Here is a 20,215-nt window from a genome sequence, read left to right on the forward strand (position 1 = left end):
CCTCCTGCTCCCTTCCTGGGAAGAATCAAAACTAATCAAAAATGATTAGTGAAGGAGACGCTAAAGATAGCTGTTTATGCCTCTCAGCAAGGCACCTGTCGAAAGACCCGTGTGGATGCACATAACCCACATGGGCAAAGTACAGCACACAGATCCCTAGATACGTTGTGGGAATGCAAGGACATAAATGAGACTTGCTTTTTTTTTTTGCTCTGTGATAAGGTTAAAGGTATTTTCTTCCTTTCTCAGAGAGGTAAATATCCTTTATCCTGTGCAAAAGCCGAGTCTCAGAAATGTAGGGAGAACTGAGGAATTTTGGTGAGGAGTACAATGGTGTTCTTGTGTGGTGGAAAGAGGGCCACCCCTCTGCTTGGAGGGCTGATGGCTGGAGCAAAACAGCCACTCCCTAAGCCTCCGTTTAGAGAGAGCTCAGAAGCCCAGCCAACTCTTCATTTCTCACTAGCTACATGCTTTGGATTGGACTCCACTGTCATCATACCCCTACTCCTGCTCTGGGGCCTTTCGCCCCCCTCCCCCACCCCACCCCACCCCTTCAGCTTCCATTTCTGTGTTGTCATCCTTCATTAGATTGTAAATTCCTTGAGGGCAGGAACTCCTTTTTTTTTTTTTTTAGTTACAAGCACTTAGCACAGTGCCTGACACAGAGCAGGCGCTTAATAAATGTTTATTGTATTGCATTGTAAAATGAATCGAGGAAACAAAATACTTTAAGACAACTCACAGTGACAGCAAAAAATGAGCACTACTTTTATAAAAGGGCATCAGTCCTTTAGTGAATCTGTATTCTCATTCATTTGAGTAAACCCCACTCCCATGCACATAGAAATCAATTCATGCTGGCTAGTGGCATGATTAGATGGCAATTGGAAAGCAGCCTGGGGGTGTTCGCCGATTACATACTCAATATGAGCCGGCAGTGTGATGTAATGTAATCTTGGACTGCATTATGAAATACTTAGCTTCCAGGAAAAAGGGCATAGCCCCTATGCACTATTTTCTGCTCATACCACATCATCTAGAATTCTGCGTACACATCTGGGCACAACCTGTTGAGAAGCTGCACAGCATCTTTAGGGGGCTAACCAGAAAGGTGTAGGGCCTTGAGTCCATGTTATATGGGGACTGTTTGAAGGAACTGGGGATATTTGACTCGAAGACTCAGGGGGAGTTCTTGAAGTACTTGAAAGACTGTCAGATAGGATTGAATTTGTTTTGTTTTGTCCCACATTAAACCAGAAACTGTGGATGAAAGTTGAAAAGTAGTAAATTTAAGCTGGATGTCAGAAATAACTTTTTAACAAGTAGATCTATTCAAAAGTGAAATCTGATGCCTTGGTTTGGATTTCCCTTTATTGGAGGTCTTCAAGTAAAGACTAGATGACCACTTTTTAATGTATTTCATAATGTGAATTCCTTTTGGGAATGGGTTGGCTTAGAGGGTTGCTGAACTTTTTTCCAGCTCCAATATTCTGTGATTGACATACTAGGTGATTCATGTCCATGTTGTCTCATAAATCTTCAGAGAAGACCCTCCCAATGTGCTGGAAGCCTTCCTCTTGGCCTTTTTCTATTTTGTGGATACCAATAAAACACGTTGACCATAGTTATTCTTTGCTTTTACTATATTACGAAACCATCTTCTTTTATAGTGATATATGCATTTTCTGATGTATTTTGCCCCACTTCTTGCCTATAGATCTTTTTTGGTAATGTACTTTTGGTATGCTGGGTCTCTCTAATGCTGTATAATGCTATCCTATAAAGATAAGACTTACTGGTTTAAAAAAAGAAAAATGTTAAATTATATAATCCTGCATTCTAGTTCATATTTTTATAGTTTGGGCATTTCTTTACGGAATACAGTTCATATTTTAGGCAGCTAGGTGGCTCAGTGGATGGAGTACTGGACCTGAAGTAAGGAAAACCCAAGTTCAATGCTGGCCTCGATCACTTACTAGCTGTTTGACCCTGGGCAAGCCACTTAACCTTGGTCTGACAGAATTTACTCATCTGCATAGTAAGAATAGTAATAGCACCTACCTATGAGTGTTGTTGTGAGGACAAAAATGAAAGAATATTTGTAAAGCACTTTGCAAACTTTAAAGGGCTATATACAAATGCCAGTGCTATTGATGATGATGATGACAATGTTATCTTTCTATGTAGTATTATGAATAGCAAAAACAACAAATACCCATTACATTTTTTAAAATCCCAAATAAATTCAATGTATTTCTCAGTGCAAATTGGCCTTTCTTTGAATTATCGACCCCTAGTTACCCATTCATTGCCAATCACTTATGTGATGTTTTTGTTGTTGAATCATTTTTTCTGTTTTGAACAACTCTTTGTGACCCCATTTGGAGTTTTCTTGGCAAAGATACTGGAATGGTTTGCCATTTCTTTCTCCGGCTCATTTTACAGATGAGTAAACTGAGGCAAAGAAGATCAAGTGACTTGTCCAGGGTCACCCAGCTAGTATCTAAGGCCAGATTTGAACTCAGGAAGACTCATGTTCCTGACTCCAGGCCCAGCACTCTATCCACTGCACCAACTACTTTTCTGTGATATAGACAGAAACAAAAGCAGGAGTGTAAGTGTTGTGAACTGTAAGAAAGGAAGGAAGAAACTTATTTTTTCTTAATATGTCGGATAATCATGTGACTTTTAATTTTATAGGTATTAACCAGGAAATAGTGAGTTAAATCAGAGCACCTCTAATTATAGAAAAGAAAAAAAAAAGACAGTTCATAAAGATGATAGGGGATGGACACTTCAAGAGATGATTAGAGAAGATAATAGGAATTAATAAGGGAGATCATTCTCCCTGGTTGATTTCCAATTGGCTTTGACCCAATATAATATAAGTTGAATCCCCAGGAATATTTCCAAATGTATGGACTGTACTATAAGGGAGTTGGTAAACATGATGATAGAAAGGATGAGGCTGTAATCATTATTTCAATTTTTTTCAAAATTTTGTATTAATACTTTTTATTTTTGAGTCCTTGATATAGGAAAAATGTCAAACATGGTGTCGCCTGTCTAAGGGGGTTGCACTGTAACACATCTAACATAGATTATTATCTGTTTCATCAAGAGTAACATGGAATAATTTGGCTAGTAAAATGTAAAAGTCTAAGAAGAATTTTCCCCTTTTCTCCTTGATCATAAGGGAATAAGGCATATCTACATGTATATGTATATATACATATACATATACATATATATGTATATATACATATACATATACATATATATATACAAATATAAATACACATACATACATATATATTTTACAATGAATACAATTGCATGCCTCTCCAGGAATAATAACTTTATATCATTGGGAGGTCCAAGTGGAATTGTTCTGAATAGTACTATCAATTTGGGTTTAATATAGCATGAAAAATAACTTAAAGTTGGCTTAACCCTTTCCGTTTTTCATTTATTTCTATTACTCAGTGTATCCAAGTACTACAAATATCTCCAACATATGATAGAGCAGTCCTGAAGAATAAATGAATAAATGACACTTATATTAAGCTACCCTTACGTCACATACAACATACATTCCCTTTTATAGATTTAAATATCAGTGACTTTAAGACCTTGAATTGTAATATCCCTTATAATTAAGGCAGCCAAATCATTAAATCACATACATATGATGGTGTCTTTTTAATCATGCATTTCATGATTCAACCCCCTGAAGATATTTAGAGGTCCTGGAAAGCTAATGGATTTTAAAAAGCAGTTTAGTTTAACCATTGAGTCAGTCACAAAATCATACAATCTCAAAATTTCATTGCATTCCATCTGTGCTATTTGCCAAGACTGAAAAAAAAAATTGCTGAAAGATTTTAGAAGGTCTTTCTACAAGGCCTAAAAGAAATGAGCTTTTTGGTTCTTTTTCAGACAATTCAATGACCAGACTGTTTCACCTCAGAATTTTCCTATGTATTGCTTTTATTAGATATGGAAATCAACTACTGGACATTATAAGCTCAGTTTATGAACCACGGTTATGGGCTATTTGCAGCCCAGCAGAGCTCCCAGAAGTAAACAGTTGGTTGCAGGTTGCAATACAGGTAATATTATGAATGGCAATATTTTTAATCATGAGTCTGAAAGTATTTTATGGTGATGAATACTGATTAAATTTCTCTGCAACCAATCAGCCAGCAATGCATAATTATTGGGCACCACCAGGATATAATCCTGCATGAGGCATTTTAAATATTATTCAGCTAAATTCTGAACTATAGTTTGAGTAAAACCTTCTGCTCAATTCAATAAATATTTATTAAGTACCTATTATATGCTGAGCTATCAGCCCACAAAGACAAAAATGAAACAGTCCCCACTGTCGAGGAGTGTACATACTTCCAGGAGGATACTAAATAGGATAGGATAGTTGACCAGTTAACAAGCATCTGTGAAATGCTTACTAGGTGACAGAGACTTACAGACTAGATCTGTGATTTCATTGGTAGAGGAAATTACCAAAGCAGGTAAGCACCTTCTCTGCAATTTATTGTCTTAAGAATTTTTAATTGTCTTAAGACAATAAAATATACTTAATATAGCATTATTATATACATATATTACAGCAATATCATATCATATCATAGATACTTAAATAAAAAATACTTGAGTATTTGTCTTAAGAGTTGCCTAGAACACTGAAAGCCTAAGCAACTTATGTAGGGTAATATGTCCTGCATGTGTCAGAGATGGGACTTAACTTCTTGGCCTCAAGGATGTAGCTCAATCAATACAAGAATATATAGAGATAAGTAAACAGAAGAGCCAGTGCTGTTAAGTGGGGGTCAGGAAGAGCTTTATGCTGGAGGCAGTCACTGAACTGAGCCTAAAGAGTTTTAAGAAGCAAAGATGAGGAAAGAGTGAATTACCAGTAGAGATCTAGAACTTCATCGTTGTTGTTTTCCTCGCCAAGGGCAAAACCAGGTGAGTTGGTAGGCAATTGATTCAGAGAACAATTGGACTGGGGGTACAGTCTTACTAGAGAAAGTGTTCTTTCCTCAGTGGGTATGTGTATGTCAGTGCTGGGAACAGGTGGTCATTTTAGGAAGGAATCATGGCCTCTGTAAATGCTAGTGCTCTGGGGTAAAGCCCCATTCACCCTATACTACTTATAGCACTGCATTCCTACTATGGGTTACTACTTATAACCTTCAGAGAATAGTCTTCATCAATGTTTCTTACTGCTTTGAGCTCATTTTTCATTCTAAGAAAATGTAGCATCTTCTACTTTCTCAGATGATAAACATTGTTTTATCACCATCTTTTGCCCTTTTGCCTTATAATAATTTTGCCCTATGTTAAAATATAGCAAAGGACCTTTCTAGGATGCTAGCTGCATCATGGTTTATATATGTTAATGAGTTTGGATTCTTTGCAGACACTTCAGCTTAGGGAAGCAAATCTGTGAGGTCATTTTCTTTTAAAAATATTGATCTTCTTTTCTTTTATACCACCCTCATTGGCAGATATGAACCAGCTCCCTTCTTCCCCCATTAGCAAGCCATCCTTTGCTCATTCTTTAGAATACTTTTTTTTTAAAGGAAAGAGTGGGGAAAGGTTTGGCAAAGCTAACATATCAACTGTGTTGACAATGAATACAATAGTCTACACTCATAGTACTATACCTCAGCAAAGAAGAGGAGAAGAGGGAGGGAAGAAGTATTTATTAAGCACTGTCTATTCTCTAAGTACTATGCTAAGAGCTTTACAAATATTATCTCATTTGATCCTCAAAACAACCATCTAAGGCAGATCCTCAGATCAGTTATTATTCCTGGAGAGACATGTGATTTTATTATTATCCCAATTTTACAGTTGAGGAAACTGAGGCAGATCGAGGTTAAATGACTTGCTCAAGGTCACACAACTAGTGTATCTGAGGCTAGATTTGAACTCAGGTCTTCCTGACTCCAAGCCCAGAGCTCTGTCCAATGTGCCACCCAGCTTTTCACCTACCAGTCACTTTAATAGAAATAGATATGCAGGATTTGAGGAGCAAAAGTATAAACATATTGCTACTGTGTGACAGTAGAAATATAATCATTAAGTTCTGCAGAATCCTACTTAATGAACCTTTCAGAAATTTATGAGCTCAGTTAGATTTTGAATTTATAAAGTAATGGGGAAGGAGATTCAGAGGACCTGATGCTAAAGGGTAACATTGTCCTTCCTGTGAAACAAAGAAATAGAGATTTGCATCTATCTCTAAACTATGATTATCTTTAATACATTCCATTTGTGTTGTATCCCCAGTTTTCCTCCCTATCTCCCTCCCCCTAGCCTCAGAATCTGTATTTCTGAATGTGGGAGTGTGACTGGGTGGCAGTTTCTCTGGCCATTACCCATGTGTGATAAATTGCTCAGTAATCCCTGCCTTGACATCGTGCATACTCTGTGAGTGTTTAGGGCACTGCAGCTTGGGATCCTTTCCAGTCTTTCATAAATAACCCTTAATCTGCCCCTTTACATCCAACTCTGCCTGCTGGAAATTGCTCCGTGCTGATCCAGTAAAGTGCATTAAAACCCCAATCCAGGTAGTATTAAAGGGATAAATGAACCACAGAGAAGAGACTCTTGTTCTGGATTTTTACTAAGGGATTTTTATCCTTTTTTTCTCTTTTTCTAAATTCAGGAAATAAATAGTTTAAAATGGATTTTGGAGAGTGTATTTCTGCCATGGTAAATGGCCTCTGTGCTGGAAAGGGCTTGGGTTTTGAAAATTAAGTTTTAGTTTCACAGCTACACTTTGAATTCTTGCTACTTTTGTATGATGCAGAGATATTACAATTGACCCTGTTAAAATGATCTGATTTTCCATGACGTAATTGCCTACCAGAAAAAAAAAATACTGATTTGTTTTATTTACTGTCATTTGCTGTGCTAGTTGTATTGGAAATAAAATGCGGAAGAAGTAATACAATGTAAACTGGGTAGTTATGAAACCCTAAGAGTATGTCTTTATGTGTGAGGGTTCAGCCAGGGCATCTCTCAGTGGGTATTCATAGTTAATCCATGACCAATTTCACAAAAGGAGACTGAGTTTTCTAAGAAGCAAATTTATCTTTTGAGCAATATGGACATTTCTGAGTTAAAATTATCATATTATTTTTATTTTGTGCTCTTATCCAATTAAGAAACATTGTTTTAAAAATGGTAAATGTTTGTGTTTTTCTCTCCAGCACAAGATAGAATCATTTTAATAGTTTTCTTAAGTGACCCAGATTGTTCTGTTAAATTTGTATAGGACTCATCATGTATATGCATTGTAGAATAAATGTATAGATAGTATCTCACAGTGTGTCAAATGATGAATAACTTAAAAAAGAGGAATGCTTTCTGGTTGACCTTGAAGGTAGTACAAGAATCACTAGAACGCATGTCAGAAAGGAGAGTATGGTCAAAGAAAGACCTCCTACCTGACAGTTGTAAAAGGTACAAATGGTAAAAACAAGTATCTTATCTGACTGAGAATAAAATTCCTGTGCTGAAATGTAAAGTAGAATTAAGTTTAGCTTCAAGAATATTGTCAAGGCTAATACAAAAAGCACAGGTAAATCAGCATACACCACACAAACTCAATCATTTGCTTCCAAATGGCTTATTTTCAAAAGCTAAGATGTCAATTCCATCCCTACATGTCGAATTGACAGCTTCTCCCTCCATTAGCATTAATGAGCTACCCACTTAAATCCTCCCTCCAACATCAACAAGGGAGCCAGAGATATCCCCTCCTACTCTGTGTTTTGTTTCTGCATATACCAATTGTTGGCTATTCGCTAAATTAGTGTAAATTTATCGGCTATGGTGCACATTACCTTCCACAGCTAAAAATGGCTTCTCATAGGAATTAGTGTTAAAATGTAATTTTAATCATCTGTCAAAATACGTTAAATAATCATTACTCACCAGCAGACTGTTAGGAAATACACTAAATCTTGGTGAACATGTGACCTCTGCAACTGAGGCATTTTCTACAAAATTAGAGTTGAAAAGGAGCTTGACAGCTTGCTTAATCTAATTCCTTTCTTTCAGAGGCCCTCACATAAACAGTTCTTGAAGAGTAGTTTAAAAAAACAATAGAGACAGAATCATTTCGGGTCACCTATTTCTCAGTTGCGCTCCTCATCACAGTCCCGATTCTACTTAGCACGATTCTTTTCCTATTCATGGTTTCGTGGCTGAAACTAAGGATAAAGGTGGGGTGCAAAGAAGTGAGTGTGGTACCTTTCAAAGTTAGGCCTAATACAGCTCCCTCCTGAGGTTGGAATTAGAATGAAATGAGACCTAGACCATCTAGCATTTAATAAATAAAACAAGTTCACTTCACAATAGACTGGAAAGGGTATTTGTCAAGGATAAGACATTGATTCAATTGCATGGGGCTCCTCTGTTTCCTCATTTCCCACACTGGCATGCCCAGTGAGCAGCTTGTGAATAACTGAGGACCCCTGTTTCCTTGTGGACTGGGCTTGTCTAGTAAACCAGCTAGTTTAATCAACAGTTAGAACCTTAGGTCCTTGGGACCAATTAAGTTTTGAGATAGTTTTGGGGGTGGGGGGTGGGGGAAGGGAAGGGGAGGAATGAGAGGGGGCTAGTCTAGCTTGCATGTAGTAGATTTTGCTTCTAGTCAAGGATTTATATTTATAAAATACTTTCCCTCCATGCATGCGTGTATAGATTCCTCAGAACTATCACTGTCTCTTTCCTAGTTTCCCCTCACCATAAAATAAGCTATCATATTCATAGGCCATGATTTTTTTTTCCCAGCCATTTTGGTAAATTTAGCTACCTTGTAGTTGGGATGATTTGAAGCCAAAAGAAAAATGATGGGATGCTAAAACCTACTGTGTGCAGAATATTGTATTATATACTGTGAAAGCCATAAAGAGCTTTTGCTTTCATTGAGTTTATGGTCAAAGCCAGCTAACTTCACCATACTTGAAGTCTTTAAATAATCCCAGCTGAATCTATTGTACTTTTAAAGGCATTTTGAAAAGATTTCATTACTTCTTTCTTTAACTTTCTCTAATATCTGATCACAATGCCTTCAGAAAATTATTCATTTTAATCATTTAATCTCTCCTATTGAAGATAGAATCATTTATTTTAAGGTATTCTTTATGAAAAGATTGAGAATAGTTAATTATCATTCTTGTCATAATTTCTCAGTTTATAAGTGTTTTATGTTTATATCCAAGATCATGTTTTAAAAACAATCAAAATTTACTAGACACCTAGTGTGTGTACAGCACTGTGTCTGGTGCTAGAGAATACAGAGTTTAGTAAACTGTGGTTACTTCCTTCGTGAAGACATAGGCCAGCATAGTGAGGAAAAAGTAGTTGACGAGTCTGGAGGCCTGGGTCCAGCCCTGACATTTACCAGGGAATGTCATTTAACTGCTCTGAGGCTTGATTTCTTCATGGGAATAATAATTTTGTTCTACAGACCTCACAGAGTCATTATGTGGACAATGCTTTTTGTAAACCTTTCAGTGCTATGTTATATAAATGCAGATTGGGGGGGCAGCTAGGCAGCCCAGTGGATAGAACACTGGCCCTGGAGTCAGGAGGACTTGAATTCAAATCCTATCTCAGACCAGACATTTGACACTTACTAACTTCCTGACCCTGGGCAAGCCACTTAACCCCAATTGCCTCCCCAAAAAGAAAAAAAAATGCAAATTGTTATTATTGTGGTGTTTGTAATCTAAGAAAAGGCTAGTACCTACATATAGATTACTGCAGTGCAAAAACGAATTTGAGAAGTGCGTAAGAAAGATTGAAATAAGAGGGCTAGGTGAAAAGGTGGTGGTGGTGGTTCAATCTTGTCTGACTCTTTATGACCCAATTAAGGGTTTTCTTGGCAAAGATGCTGGAGTGATTTGGCATTTCCTTCTCCAGCTCATTTTGTGGATGAGGAAACTGAGGCAAACAGGGTTAAGAGACTTGCCCCAGGGTCACATTGTTAATAAGCATCTGAGGCCAGATTTTGAACTCAGATCTTCCTGACTCCAGACCTGGGACTTTCTCCACTGTACTACCTAGCTGGAGGTGGAGGGTGGGGGGGTAAATCATTTTTGCCTGGGGGCTTCAGGGAAGGCTTACTTCATAGGAGAGTAGGTAGCATTTAAGATGGACATGGGAATAGGAGGGATATTTCATACATAGTAAATAGGCAGGAGAGTGTGTGGTAGGATCAACTAGGAGGGGGAAAGGTGCTGTCTGGTATTCCTCTAGGACAATTAAATTTTTTTTCTTCTCTTGTAATTGGGTTTGCTTTATTCTGTTGCCTTCTTGTTATTTCTTTTAATGTCATTTAAAATGTTAATCCTATCACCCCCCCCCCCTTATTTTTCCTTCCCCTAAAATTGTCACTTAAAAATGAATCCTCTTTCTAGATCATCTGGATTATCGATAAAAATGTAAAGCAAGTATAGGGCTGAAGGTTGTGTCTGATGAAATAATAATTTTTATCATATTTGGGGGTCTCCAGACATGGACCATTGATGAAGGTTCCTTAAATAAGAGCTCCCACCTAATGATGATCATACTCAATAGTCAGCCATATGTCTCCAGCTATTTATTAATGAGAGGTGTTAGTGTTATTGTTTGTCATTTATTTTTGGAGAGGACCAGTGACATCACAGGGTGATATTTTGACTTGGGAATAAACAGGATTTAAGTGAGGCAGATTTGCACACAAAGGTGGTATGGAGTAAAGTATGGAGGGATGATCCACCACTACACAGACTTGCTGTGTGACCATGTCCATATCACTTAACCTCTCAGAACCCCAGGGCAACTTTCAAGAACATAAGTTCCAGACAAGTTGCTGACGTAATTTCAATACAGATGAAATCTGGCCCAGATTTAAAAGAAATGAACAGCCAAGAAAATATGGAAGTCTGCCTGTGAAACTAAGTGGAGGAATGTCTAAGAGGTAGAGAGTTGGATTGAAAATCAGAAGAGTTCTCGAATCATGGTCCTGGTCAACTATGTGAACAATTTAAATAATCTTTCTTTGCTTCAACTTCCTCTCTGAAAACATAGGGCAAGGAGGTAGGTGACTTGGTACAGCAGAGGGAGAGTCCTGGGCTTGGAGACAGGAAGATCTTGATTTCAATCCTGCTTCAAATACCTACTAGCTTTGTGACCCTGGGTAGGCCACCAACTTTTTCTCAGCCTCAGTTTTCTCATCTGTAAAATGGGGATAACATTAAAACTATTACCTCTCAGGGTTGTTGTGAGGGACAAGTGAAATAGTGTAGACAATGGCTTCAGGAATCTGAAAGTGCCGTACAAATGAAAGTTATTAGTATTACTATTGTTATTATTATTTGAATCCTTACCACCAGATGTTACTGCTAAGGAGTTTAATGGTCTGTGATAACAGATGTTGATTAAATAGAAAGTGCTCTGGTGTTATCCTCTGAGTAATTGTCATTCTTAACCTTGACATTCTTCCCTCTATTTATAGGGACGGAACTTAGCATCAGGGGAAATTGGCTTCTTTCCTAGTGAAGCAGTTAAACCTTGTCCATGTGTAAGTACATATATCTATTTTTTTTTTGTGGTCAATGTAATTGTTTGTCCAAGAACATTCAGGGGAAATTGGTCAGCTTCACCAGAAATTTTATTAATCATGCCTTCTGGGAATCATATTATTTTTTTGTTCTTTGCATTTAAATGTTATGTCTAATGTTATTTAAAATTGCAACCGTGATAAGCTTCCATTAACAGATTGAAAGTTTAAAGTGTTAAAGAAATATTCACGGGAAGCAAATTTAACTTCAGGGAATTTATGAAATTAGATTGTATGGAGAGCTTTTATTTTTAAAAGAAATAAGCCAAAGCTTACAGAGCAAATGCATTGAGCAAATTGTGTTTTCTCCAGTGAGGTGAGAATGGTTTGATTTTAATCTGTTTCCTCCCTTCCCCCCACCCCCCCAAGTCACTTTGGGTTACAGAGATATTGCACTATAAATAGTATGCTTTTAAAAAAGTAGCATCAAGTATACAAACCCTTCAACCAAATCTCTAGATATATTTTTCTGTGTACGTTGATATCTCATTATTGTTTTCTTCAACATCACAGTAAAATGTTCTCAAAACATTAACTGCAGTATGACGATGCTACCCAGAAGAAATTAATGAACAGCAGTACTTATCCAAATGAAGTTATGAAAAATTCAACTTTATAGAGGAAATAGAGATGGATGCTATTGTTTCCAATTAAATTAAACTTCTTCAAAAATGCCACCATCTTTCCAGGCTTATAGGCTTTTATATTGGAATTGATTACTATGACCTCCTGTTAACTGGCTTAAAGTCTCCTGGACACTAACATTGCAATCTTTTTTTTTTTTAATTTAAGTTTTATTGAAGGTTGTGTTTTTACATGACAGCATTTCTGGATATATTCTTTTCCCCACTGTAGCTCTCCCTCCCTCATTGCCATGTTTTCCTTTTTTTTTTTTTTGTTTTTGCCTGTTCTTTTGGGGTTTTTTTTTGAGACTAGGTCTCCTTTATCTCACCTTAACTGTAGGGGCAGGGCCATTTCTAGCCCCACTTTAGACAGTCTGCTGGCTTTATGTTCCAGGAGCATAGGTCTGCCATAATGGAACCTGGGAAGCTCACCGTCTTAATGCTGGACTTAGGGCAAACATCCAATCTGTTTTAGTCCTGTTTGAGCTTAGAAGTCACAAATTAAAGGGATCTACCAGTGTTAACCTTCTGCAGTAGCAGAGATTATAGTATTGTGTTAACCAGCCTGGCCCTTCTCTTATGAAAAAGAGTAAAAAAGTTAAAATTAATGAACACATTGACTCTTTGTGACAGAGTATGGAACATTCCATACCCATTGTCTCCCACCTTTATCACAAAAGGAGGGAAGTATATTTCCTCATCACTTTTCATGGATATTCTTTGGTTAATATAATTGTGCAATGCTCTGTTTTGTTGTTCATTTTATTTACATCAGTATAGACACCCTGTATGCTGTTTTCCTTGTTCTGCAAATTTTAATTTGTTTAAATTTATGTCTTTCCTTGTTTCTCTAAATTCCCCATGCTTGTTTCTTATAACAGGATAACTTCTCATTACTTCATATGCCACTATTTGTTTAGCCATTCCCTAACTGATAGGTACCTGTTTTGTTTCTGGTTCTTTACAAACAAAAATAAAACAAAACAAAACAAAAACAAAAAAACCCCCACATACTCATAGACACACAGTCTGGCTTCATGACCCTGTACAAGTCACTTAACTCTTGATGCCTCCAGACAAGTCTCTAAACCACAAATTATAGAGAAGGGTCTTATGTGCATTGGTACTACTGAGGAAAGTAATTTTCTTCCCTACGTGGATGAAACAACAGGTCCAATGAAAAATAAAACATTGTGACAGAAATCTAGGACATGTCAAAGGACAGATATGTGGGGAGATTCATTACAGAACAATACCTTTTTCATACCTTTGAGTTCATATTTGCCATTAATATATATTGACTTCTGGATAGAGCTCTGGCCTTGGAGTCAGGAGGACTTGAGTTCAAATCCAGCCTCAGACGCTTGACACTTAGTAGCTGTGTGACCCCGGGCAAGTCACTTAACCTTGATTGCCTTACCAAAAAGAAAACAACAAAACTATATATATATATATATATATATATATATATATATGTATATGTATATACAATATATTTATGTTATATATGCATGTATAATATATAATATAATAATATATATGTGTGTACATATGTACACACACACACATATGTATATATATAGACTTCTTTAGAAAATATAGGTTGAATAGGTTCCAGGAATTGTGCAATATAGGAATATTTAATCAGATTAACTGACCCAGGGGCCAGAGAATAGTCTCAGGAGAGCCAAGTAGGTCTCATATGGAGAAAGCCTGGGAGGTGTGCCACTGTTTTGTGACTTCACTGGACATTCAGGTGGGAGGTCCTAGGAATTCTCCTCAGAATGTTGACTGATGAGAGGAATCAGGGTGCAATGGGAAGAGCTCTGGACTTCAAGATATGAGATAGTGAGCTTTGAATCCTTTCCCTGCCTGTTGAGAGCCAGTGACTTGAGGAGGGTGATTTCTTTACTTGCAAGTGAGTTGGATTTAAGTAAGACAGAGCTGTGCAAAGCCACCAGCCTCACTCTCTTCTCCAGGGTCATCCGATTCCAGGGGCAAGACGTAGATCAGGAAGAATGAAGATGACCCCAGACATAGTGGGAGATCTTGACCTTTTTAAGCTAAGGATTTTTCCAGGTCTCAGTTTGTCTGAGGCAACACCCATTCAGTGATTTAAGGCTAGGTAAGAAAGGAGGTAAAAGATAGCCTAGATTGCCTATTAAAGAAAAAATTCCAACTGGGAAGGGAAGATTCTCAGGGTTTCTTACCAGAACAGAAGCAATTGCTATTTACACTCATTCTGAGCCATCAGAACCCGAACAATGACCAAGTGAAGCTTGGACTGGGGCCTATTGTTGGCCAATCTGAAAGCCAGAGCGATTTGGGTTTACAGCTTGGTCAAGTAGCTCCATTTGAATCCCAAGGGTCTTTACCAAAGCCTAGTTTTCCAGAGTTCTATTTCAAAAAATCATAAATGAAACTGCATGGGGTTGTTGTGGTCTAGGGTGCTGAGAACTCCAAAATTCAAGGGCAAAAGGTACGGGTCCTGCCTCCAAAGAATTCAACTCAAGCCTTTTAGTCAGAGACAAGGTTTATTATTTCACCAATATATGTGGGTGGGCTTTTTAAGAACCTGAACTATTTGTAATGCTTGTATTGACAAGTGGGACAGACTCTTAATGAATCTGAGCAATTTGGTAGAGAGATTGGCCTTTTTTATAGTGTGATCAATAGCTTGGGGTGACTGGGAGGTAACAGAGAAAGGGTCTAGATAGGATAAAGGAGTGGTAGTCTAGGGGTGGGGTCAGGTGCAGGCAATGACGGCCACAATGAAAGGGCAGTTGAAAGGATTATTAACTGGGAAAGCCTAGGTATTCTAGGTGAAAGCCAGGGACCTGGGCCATGTGGGGAAGTCTACAGCCTTTTAGGGGTCCATCATTAATGCCCCATCAGAGTGAAAGAATTAATTACCCCAGTTATTTTTTTAATTGATAGAATAAATAAGTAGGGAAGAGAAAAAAAATCTAGCCCATAAACCCCAAGATATCTTGCAAAGTTTTAGTGATCAAAATTCATATTTCTTTGGGAAGGGTATGATTCCCCATGTGGACAGTCCCTGCCTATACTACTAGCTGGCTGACCATCCTCAAAGCATGGAGCCTCTTCATCTGAAGGGATAATATATGCAATGCCTGCCTTATGGGGTGGCTGGAAGTATCAAATGAGAGAATGCTTTGCAAAAGTCTATTTAAGTGTCAATGAGCACCATTGTCATTTTGATTTTCCTTAAAGACCAGCTACTATAATTTCCTAGAAAGCTCTGATTTTCTCTTAGAGGTGAGGCAGAAGATAATCTGGGGAAATGGAGGGGCTACTTCCCTTAAAAATACAGGATTCAGTTAAGGATCTGGGAACCAATTTTGGGATTTGGAGAAACTGAATTTGAATCACAAGCACAGTAATTCTTCTAAAACTGAGAGACGTCACCGTGTACCACAAATTCAGTACAATTCATTCTAGTTGAAAGATTACTGCGCCTTTCTGTACCTTCCCCCCAGTTATTAGCACTCCTTCTTTTGTTACATTTTATAGTTGGCTTTAAAATTTTAAAATTTTATTTTTGCCCAGGAAGCATTTATTTTCTTATTCCCTCCCCAAACAATAACAATAAAATCCCTTAACAAATATGCCTGGTCAAGTGAAGCAAATCCTCTCATTGGCCATGTCCAGATATGTGTGTGTGTTTGTGTGTGTGTGTGTGTGTGTGTGTGTGTGTGCGTGTGTGTATTTCACTTAGCATTTTGAGTGCATCACCTCTCTATCACAGATGGGTAGCATGATTCATCTTTGGTCCTCTGGAATCATGGTTTGTCATTTCATTGAAGAGAATAATAAAGTCTTTCAAAGTTTTTTTTCTTATTATTTTATAAATTATTCTTCTTGTTCTGCTCACTTCACTCTGCATCAATTCAAACAAGTTTTCCCAGGTTTCTTGAAATTGTCCATTTCACCATTTCTTATGGTGTAACAATATCCTATTCCATTTATATAATATAACCATTTTGTAACTATTCCCCACTAGATAGGAGCCCCCTTAATTGGAAGTTTTTTTCTTCTACAAAAGAGGTACTGTAAATATTTTGTACGTATGGATCCTTTTCCTCTTTCTTTGATCTTTTTTTATGATATGAGCTTAGTAATTGTATCACTGAATCAGAAAGAAAACACAGATTAATGATTTAGGGCAATAGCTTTAAATTGTTTTCTCTTTGCTTGTGTTTATTCCTTGATTTCTTTTTCTTATCATATTGCCATATTTTTCTAGCACTTCTGGAAGCACTCTGTCTAAAAAGTAATGTTGATAATAAATACTCTTTTCTCCTTCAAATTTTTTTTATTCATTTCCATATGTTTTCCATTTACTTGCATACATGTGATATCCCTTTACTGTGATGTCAAATCCTTGAGTATAGGGAAGGTTTTGCTTTTGTTGTATTCCAGAGCCTAATCATCTTAGGTTCATAAAAAGTGTGTGTTGAATTGAAGGACACTGTACTTGGACTTCAAGTTCTGGGTCTGAGATTTGTTAAGTTGTATGGCCTTGGATGAATCACTTTACCTACTGAGTCTTAGTTTCTTCATCTATAAAATAAAGATAATAAAGTTTGTATTATCTTAAGAGGCAACATAATGTAGTACTTGGAATAGCTAAGAAGACCTACTATGTCTCTCATACATATTGACTATATGGTCTTACTCAGGGTACTTAACTTTTCTGTGCCCTAGGCAACTCCCTTGGTCCAAATTACTGTGAATAACGAATCCTGTGAAGTGGTCCCATTACTGTAATTCATACTACTTATTTCCAATGGACTGGAACCAATTACTGTATTTTATATAATGATAATTTAGAATATTGGAAATTCAAATACATACATTTTAGGGGGATTCATCTTTAGTACTAATCAGGACCTAGCATAGGTATTGTATGTTGCAGAAAAGATACCAGCCTGCTTTGGTAAATGAAGTTGCTGCATCAGGAATTCCTTATACCAATGAAATAAATCACAAGCCCAGTACCAATTCCTGTCACACTAACTACCTTATAGGTTCTTTTTAAGGAGCAAATGAGATAATGCATGTAAATTATAAAGCACTACATAAGTGTAGGCCATGATTATAATAGCCTACATTTATGAATAATAATATTGAAAATCTAATAGCCTACATTTATATAGTGCTTTATAGGTTATGAATATAGCTGTCATCATTAATACTTGTGTGAGCAATAATGAAATGGCTTATTTCCTATTTCTGAAATAAATTTAGCATAAGATAGCTACTATTAGAATTTGAAGATAGAATATTTTGGGTTTTTTATCTGTTTTGAATATATTAGCATACACATAGATGCTTACTAAGACAAGATTTTGATACTAGGCATGTAGTAAAATAAAAATGAGTGATGTTTACAGTGCAGACCAATTTTATTGTTAGTAACCAAAGGGATATTCTGACCAGAAAGATAAATTGATTCTGCCCAACTCTTAACCTAGAAGGGCAAAATATAAATATCCTATTATGACAAATGATTCAGCTAATGACATGGTAACATTGATCAGATTTTCAAAGTGCTATAACTTTCCCTATTATTATCAAGTGTAACAGTCTTCATAACTATCCAATATGAAAATGCCCAGGAACAGCATACAATGCATATATAAAAAGTCTTCAGGAATGAATGAAAAATTGCTCAATCATGAGAATAGCTTGTCTGTATCCAGTCTTTTCTTAGGTATTTATAAACCCTTTCCCCCTCTTTGCAGTAAGGAGTTTATATCAGCAGATATTTCTATTACCATATGAATGATGTTAATTCCTGACTGCCTTTCTGTCCTTTAGTTGTTGTGGTTGCTTGATAGCTTTCATAAGATACCCAGAATATTTGATCTATTTACAGAAAACAATGTTTTTGGTTTTTTCTCTGTGAGATTCACATAGTGAAGAATAGAAAACTGAGTATTTTCTAGCACTCTGGCTTTGCCAGACTCTTAAACCTAAGTTTGGAATTTGCATCACTAATGGTGGTGAGCAATTATTATCTCTGCTCAATGAACTGAAGAGAATGTCTGGCACTTTATTCATAATTTATCTTTGTTTTTTTTCTGTGTAGACTCAAATAACCTTACAAGTAACTATGTAAATTTCACCAGCCTACACATTTGACTTGACACCTCTGCTCTTGGAGACATACCAACAGCCAAGCAAATTATGTCCTATTTGCTTAGCCTATATTATAATTCCCTTTGGGTGAGAATGATATTGGATCCTAATTCTGTTATTGATGCTTTTCTTTTTTTAACTATCATTATCATTGGACAGCTAAATGGTGCAATGGATATAGAGTGCTGGATTTGGAGTCAGGAAGACTTTTAGCTATTTTGACCCTGGGCAAGTCACTTAATTTCTCTCAGCCTCAATTTCCTTCTCTGAAAGATGGAGATAATAATAGCACCTACCTCTAGGGGTTGTTGTGAGGATCAAATGAGATAACATGAAACTTTAAAGCATTATAAAAAATGCTAGCTGTTATTATTAATATTATTGTTGTTGTTATTTATTCCTCAATATAACTCTTCCTTGTGTGATACTGGCTTTTGTCTATATGCTAGATTTATGAAAGATGGCCCATATTCATAATAAATCTTCATTTTAAAGTGTAGACATGAAGTGGTTCCTATGATGCCCCCCAGTTAGAGAGCACAACTCTAGCAAACAGCTAAGGGTTGAGTTCCTGGATGTGCACTAGGAAAGATTTTCTATGCAGTTCCCATTGTAGCAACTTCATGCTGCAAAAGGATGCCAAGGAACCATCCATCCTACTGCTGAAGCTAGCAATAGCAATAAAAGCCACAATCACACCTCTGGCTTATAGAATGCATCTTTCATTGTTTTGAAGAAGGGAATGGCAGATGTGGCAGACATCAGCTCCTGCCATACCCACTGCTGCGATGGGATAACCATCTCTTCTTCTTTCTCTTCATCTTGTTCCCCTCGAAATTTCCAAAACTCCTACCATGACCAAATCATGAAAACCCCTGATCTCTTGTCAGATGGCTGATCTCCTTGTAATTTTCTCTTTTCCCAAACTGGGGACAACCTCAGATCCCAGGGATTTTATAGCCAGCCAACAACCCCTTGCCAGATGTCATTACATTCCTAAAAACAAACAAATGAACAAAAATCCAAGTACAGTTAAGCAAAATCAGTGGATGTATTGGTTTTACTAGCAGCATATATCTCTTTTCCATGCCTGTTGTCCACCACCCTAAAATACTTCATTTTCAGTTCTCTAGCATCAAGACTGGTCATTTTGTTGATTTGGATTTGGATTTCTTTTAGCATTGTTTTCCTGTACATTCCAAAGAATATTTCCAAGACTGAACTCCTTAAGCTCTTATAACACTGGATTGAGGATCTATAAAAGTGAATTCATCATTAGTATCCAAATGCTTCCTTTTGGTAACTTTATTGTATTTTGCCTTTTCACATAATAGGTTCCCAAACCAGTAGACTACTCTTGCCAGCCATGGTAAGTATTAAAAAATATATATGCATTATTTATGATTATATTTACTATATTATATGTAGATATGTACATATATTTATTATATAAGTATATAAATCTATTTACTATAAACTTAGAGCATAGACTTTTTGGAAAGGGGGAATATTGTGATATAGATACTTCCATTTGTAGCCTGTAAAGATGTTTTTACATATAGAAGACAGTGCCATTATGATTATAGATTTTTTTCATGCTTTCCATTACTCTGTCAGAGGATGTGTCTGTATATATGTATATAGGCATCATATGTATAACTACAGGGTTCATAACTGCCATGAAAGGGAACAATAAACACCCTCAAATACCAGATGTGCACCCTAGATTTAGAAAGGCAGATTTCAAAGAGAAGATCTGATTCAACAATTCAAAAAA

General features: G+C 36.8%; 1 protein-coding gene across 1 annotated transcript in view; it reads left to right on the forward strand.

Annotated features, from left to right (window-relative positions):
* The window catches only part of VAV3 (vav guanine nucleotide exchange factor 3), a 450,109-nt gene that overhangs the window by 387,431 nt on the left and 42,463 nt on the right, over positions 1-20,215 (forward strand). The window contains exons 21-22 of the mRNA XM_021000329.2: positions 11,546-11,611; positions 19,773-19,807. Of these exons, the coding sequence (XP_020855988.1) occupies positions 11,546-11,611; positions 19,773-19,807 (101 nt within the window). The remainder of the gene's footprint in view (positions 1-11,545; positions 11,612-19,772; positions 19,808-20,215) is intronic.

This window comes from Phascolarctos cinereus, unplaced genomic scaffold (genome assembly GCF_003287225.1).
Source record: "Phascolarctos cinereus isolate Bilbo 61053 unplaced genomic scaffold, phaCin_HiC Scaffold_5;HRSCAF=322, whole genome shotgun sequence".
Classification (NCBI taxonomy): domain Eukaryota; kingdom Metazoa; phylum Chordata; class Mammalia; order Diprotodontia; family Phascolarctidae; genus Phascolarctos; species Phascolarctos cinereus.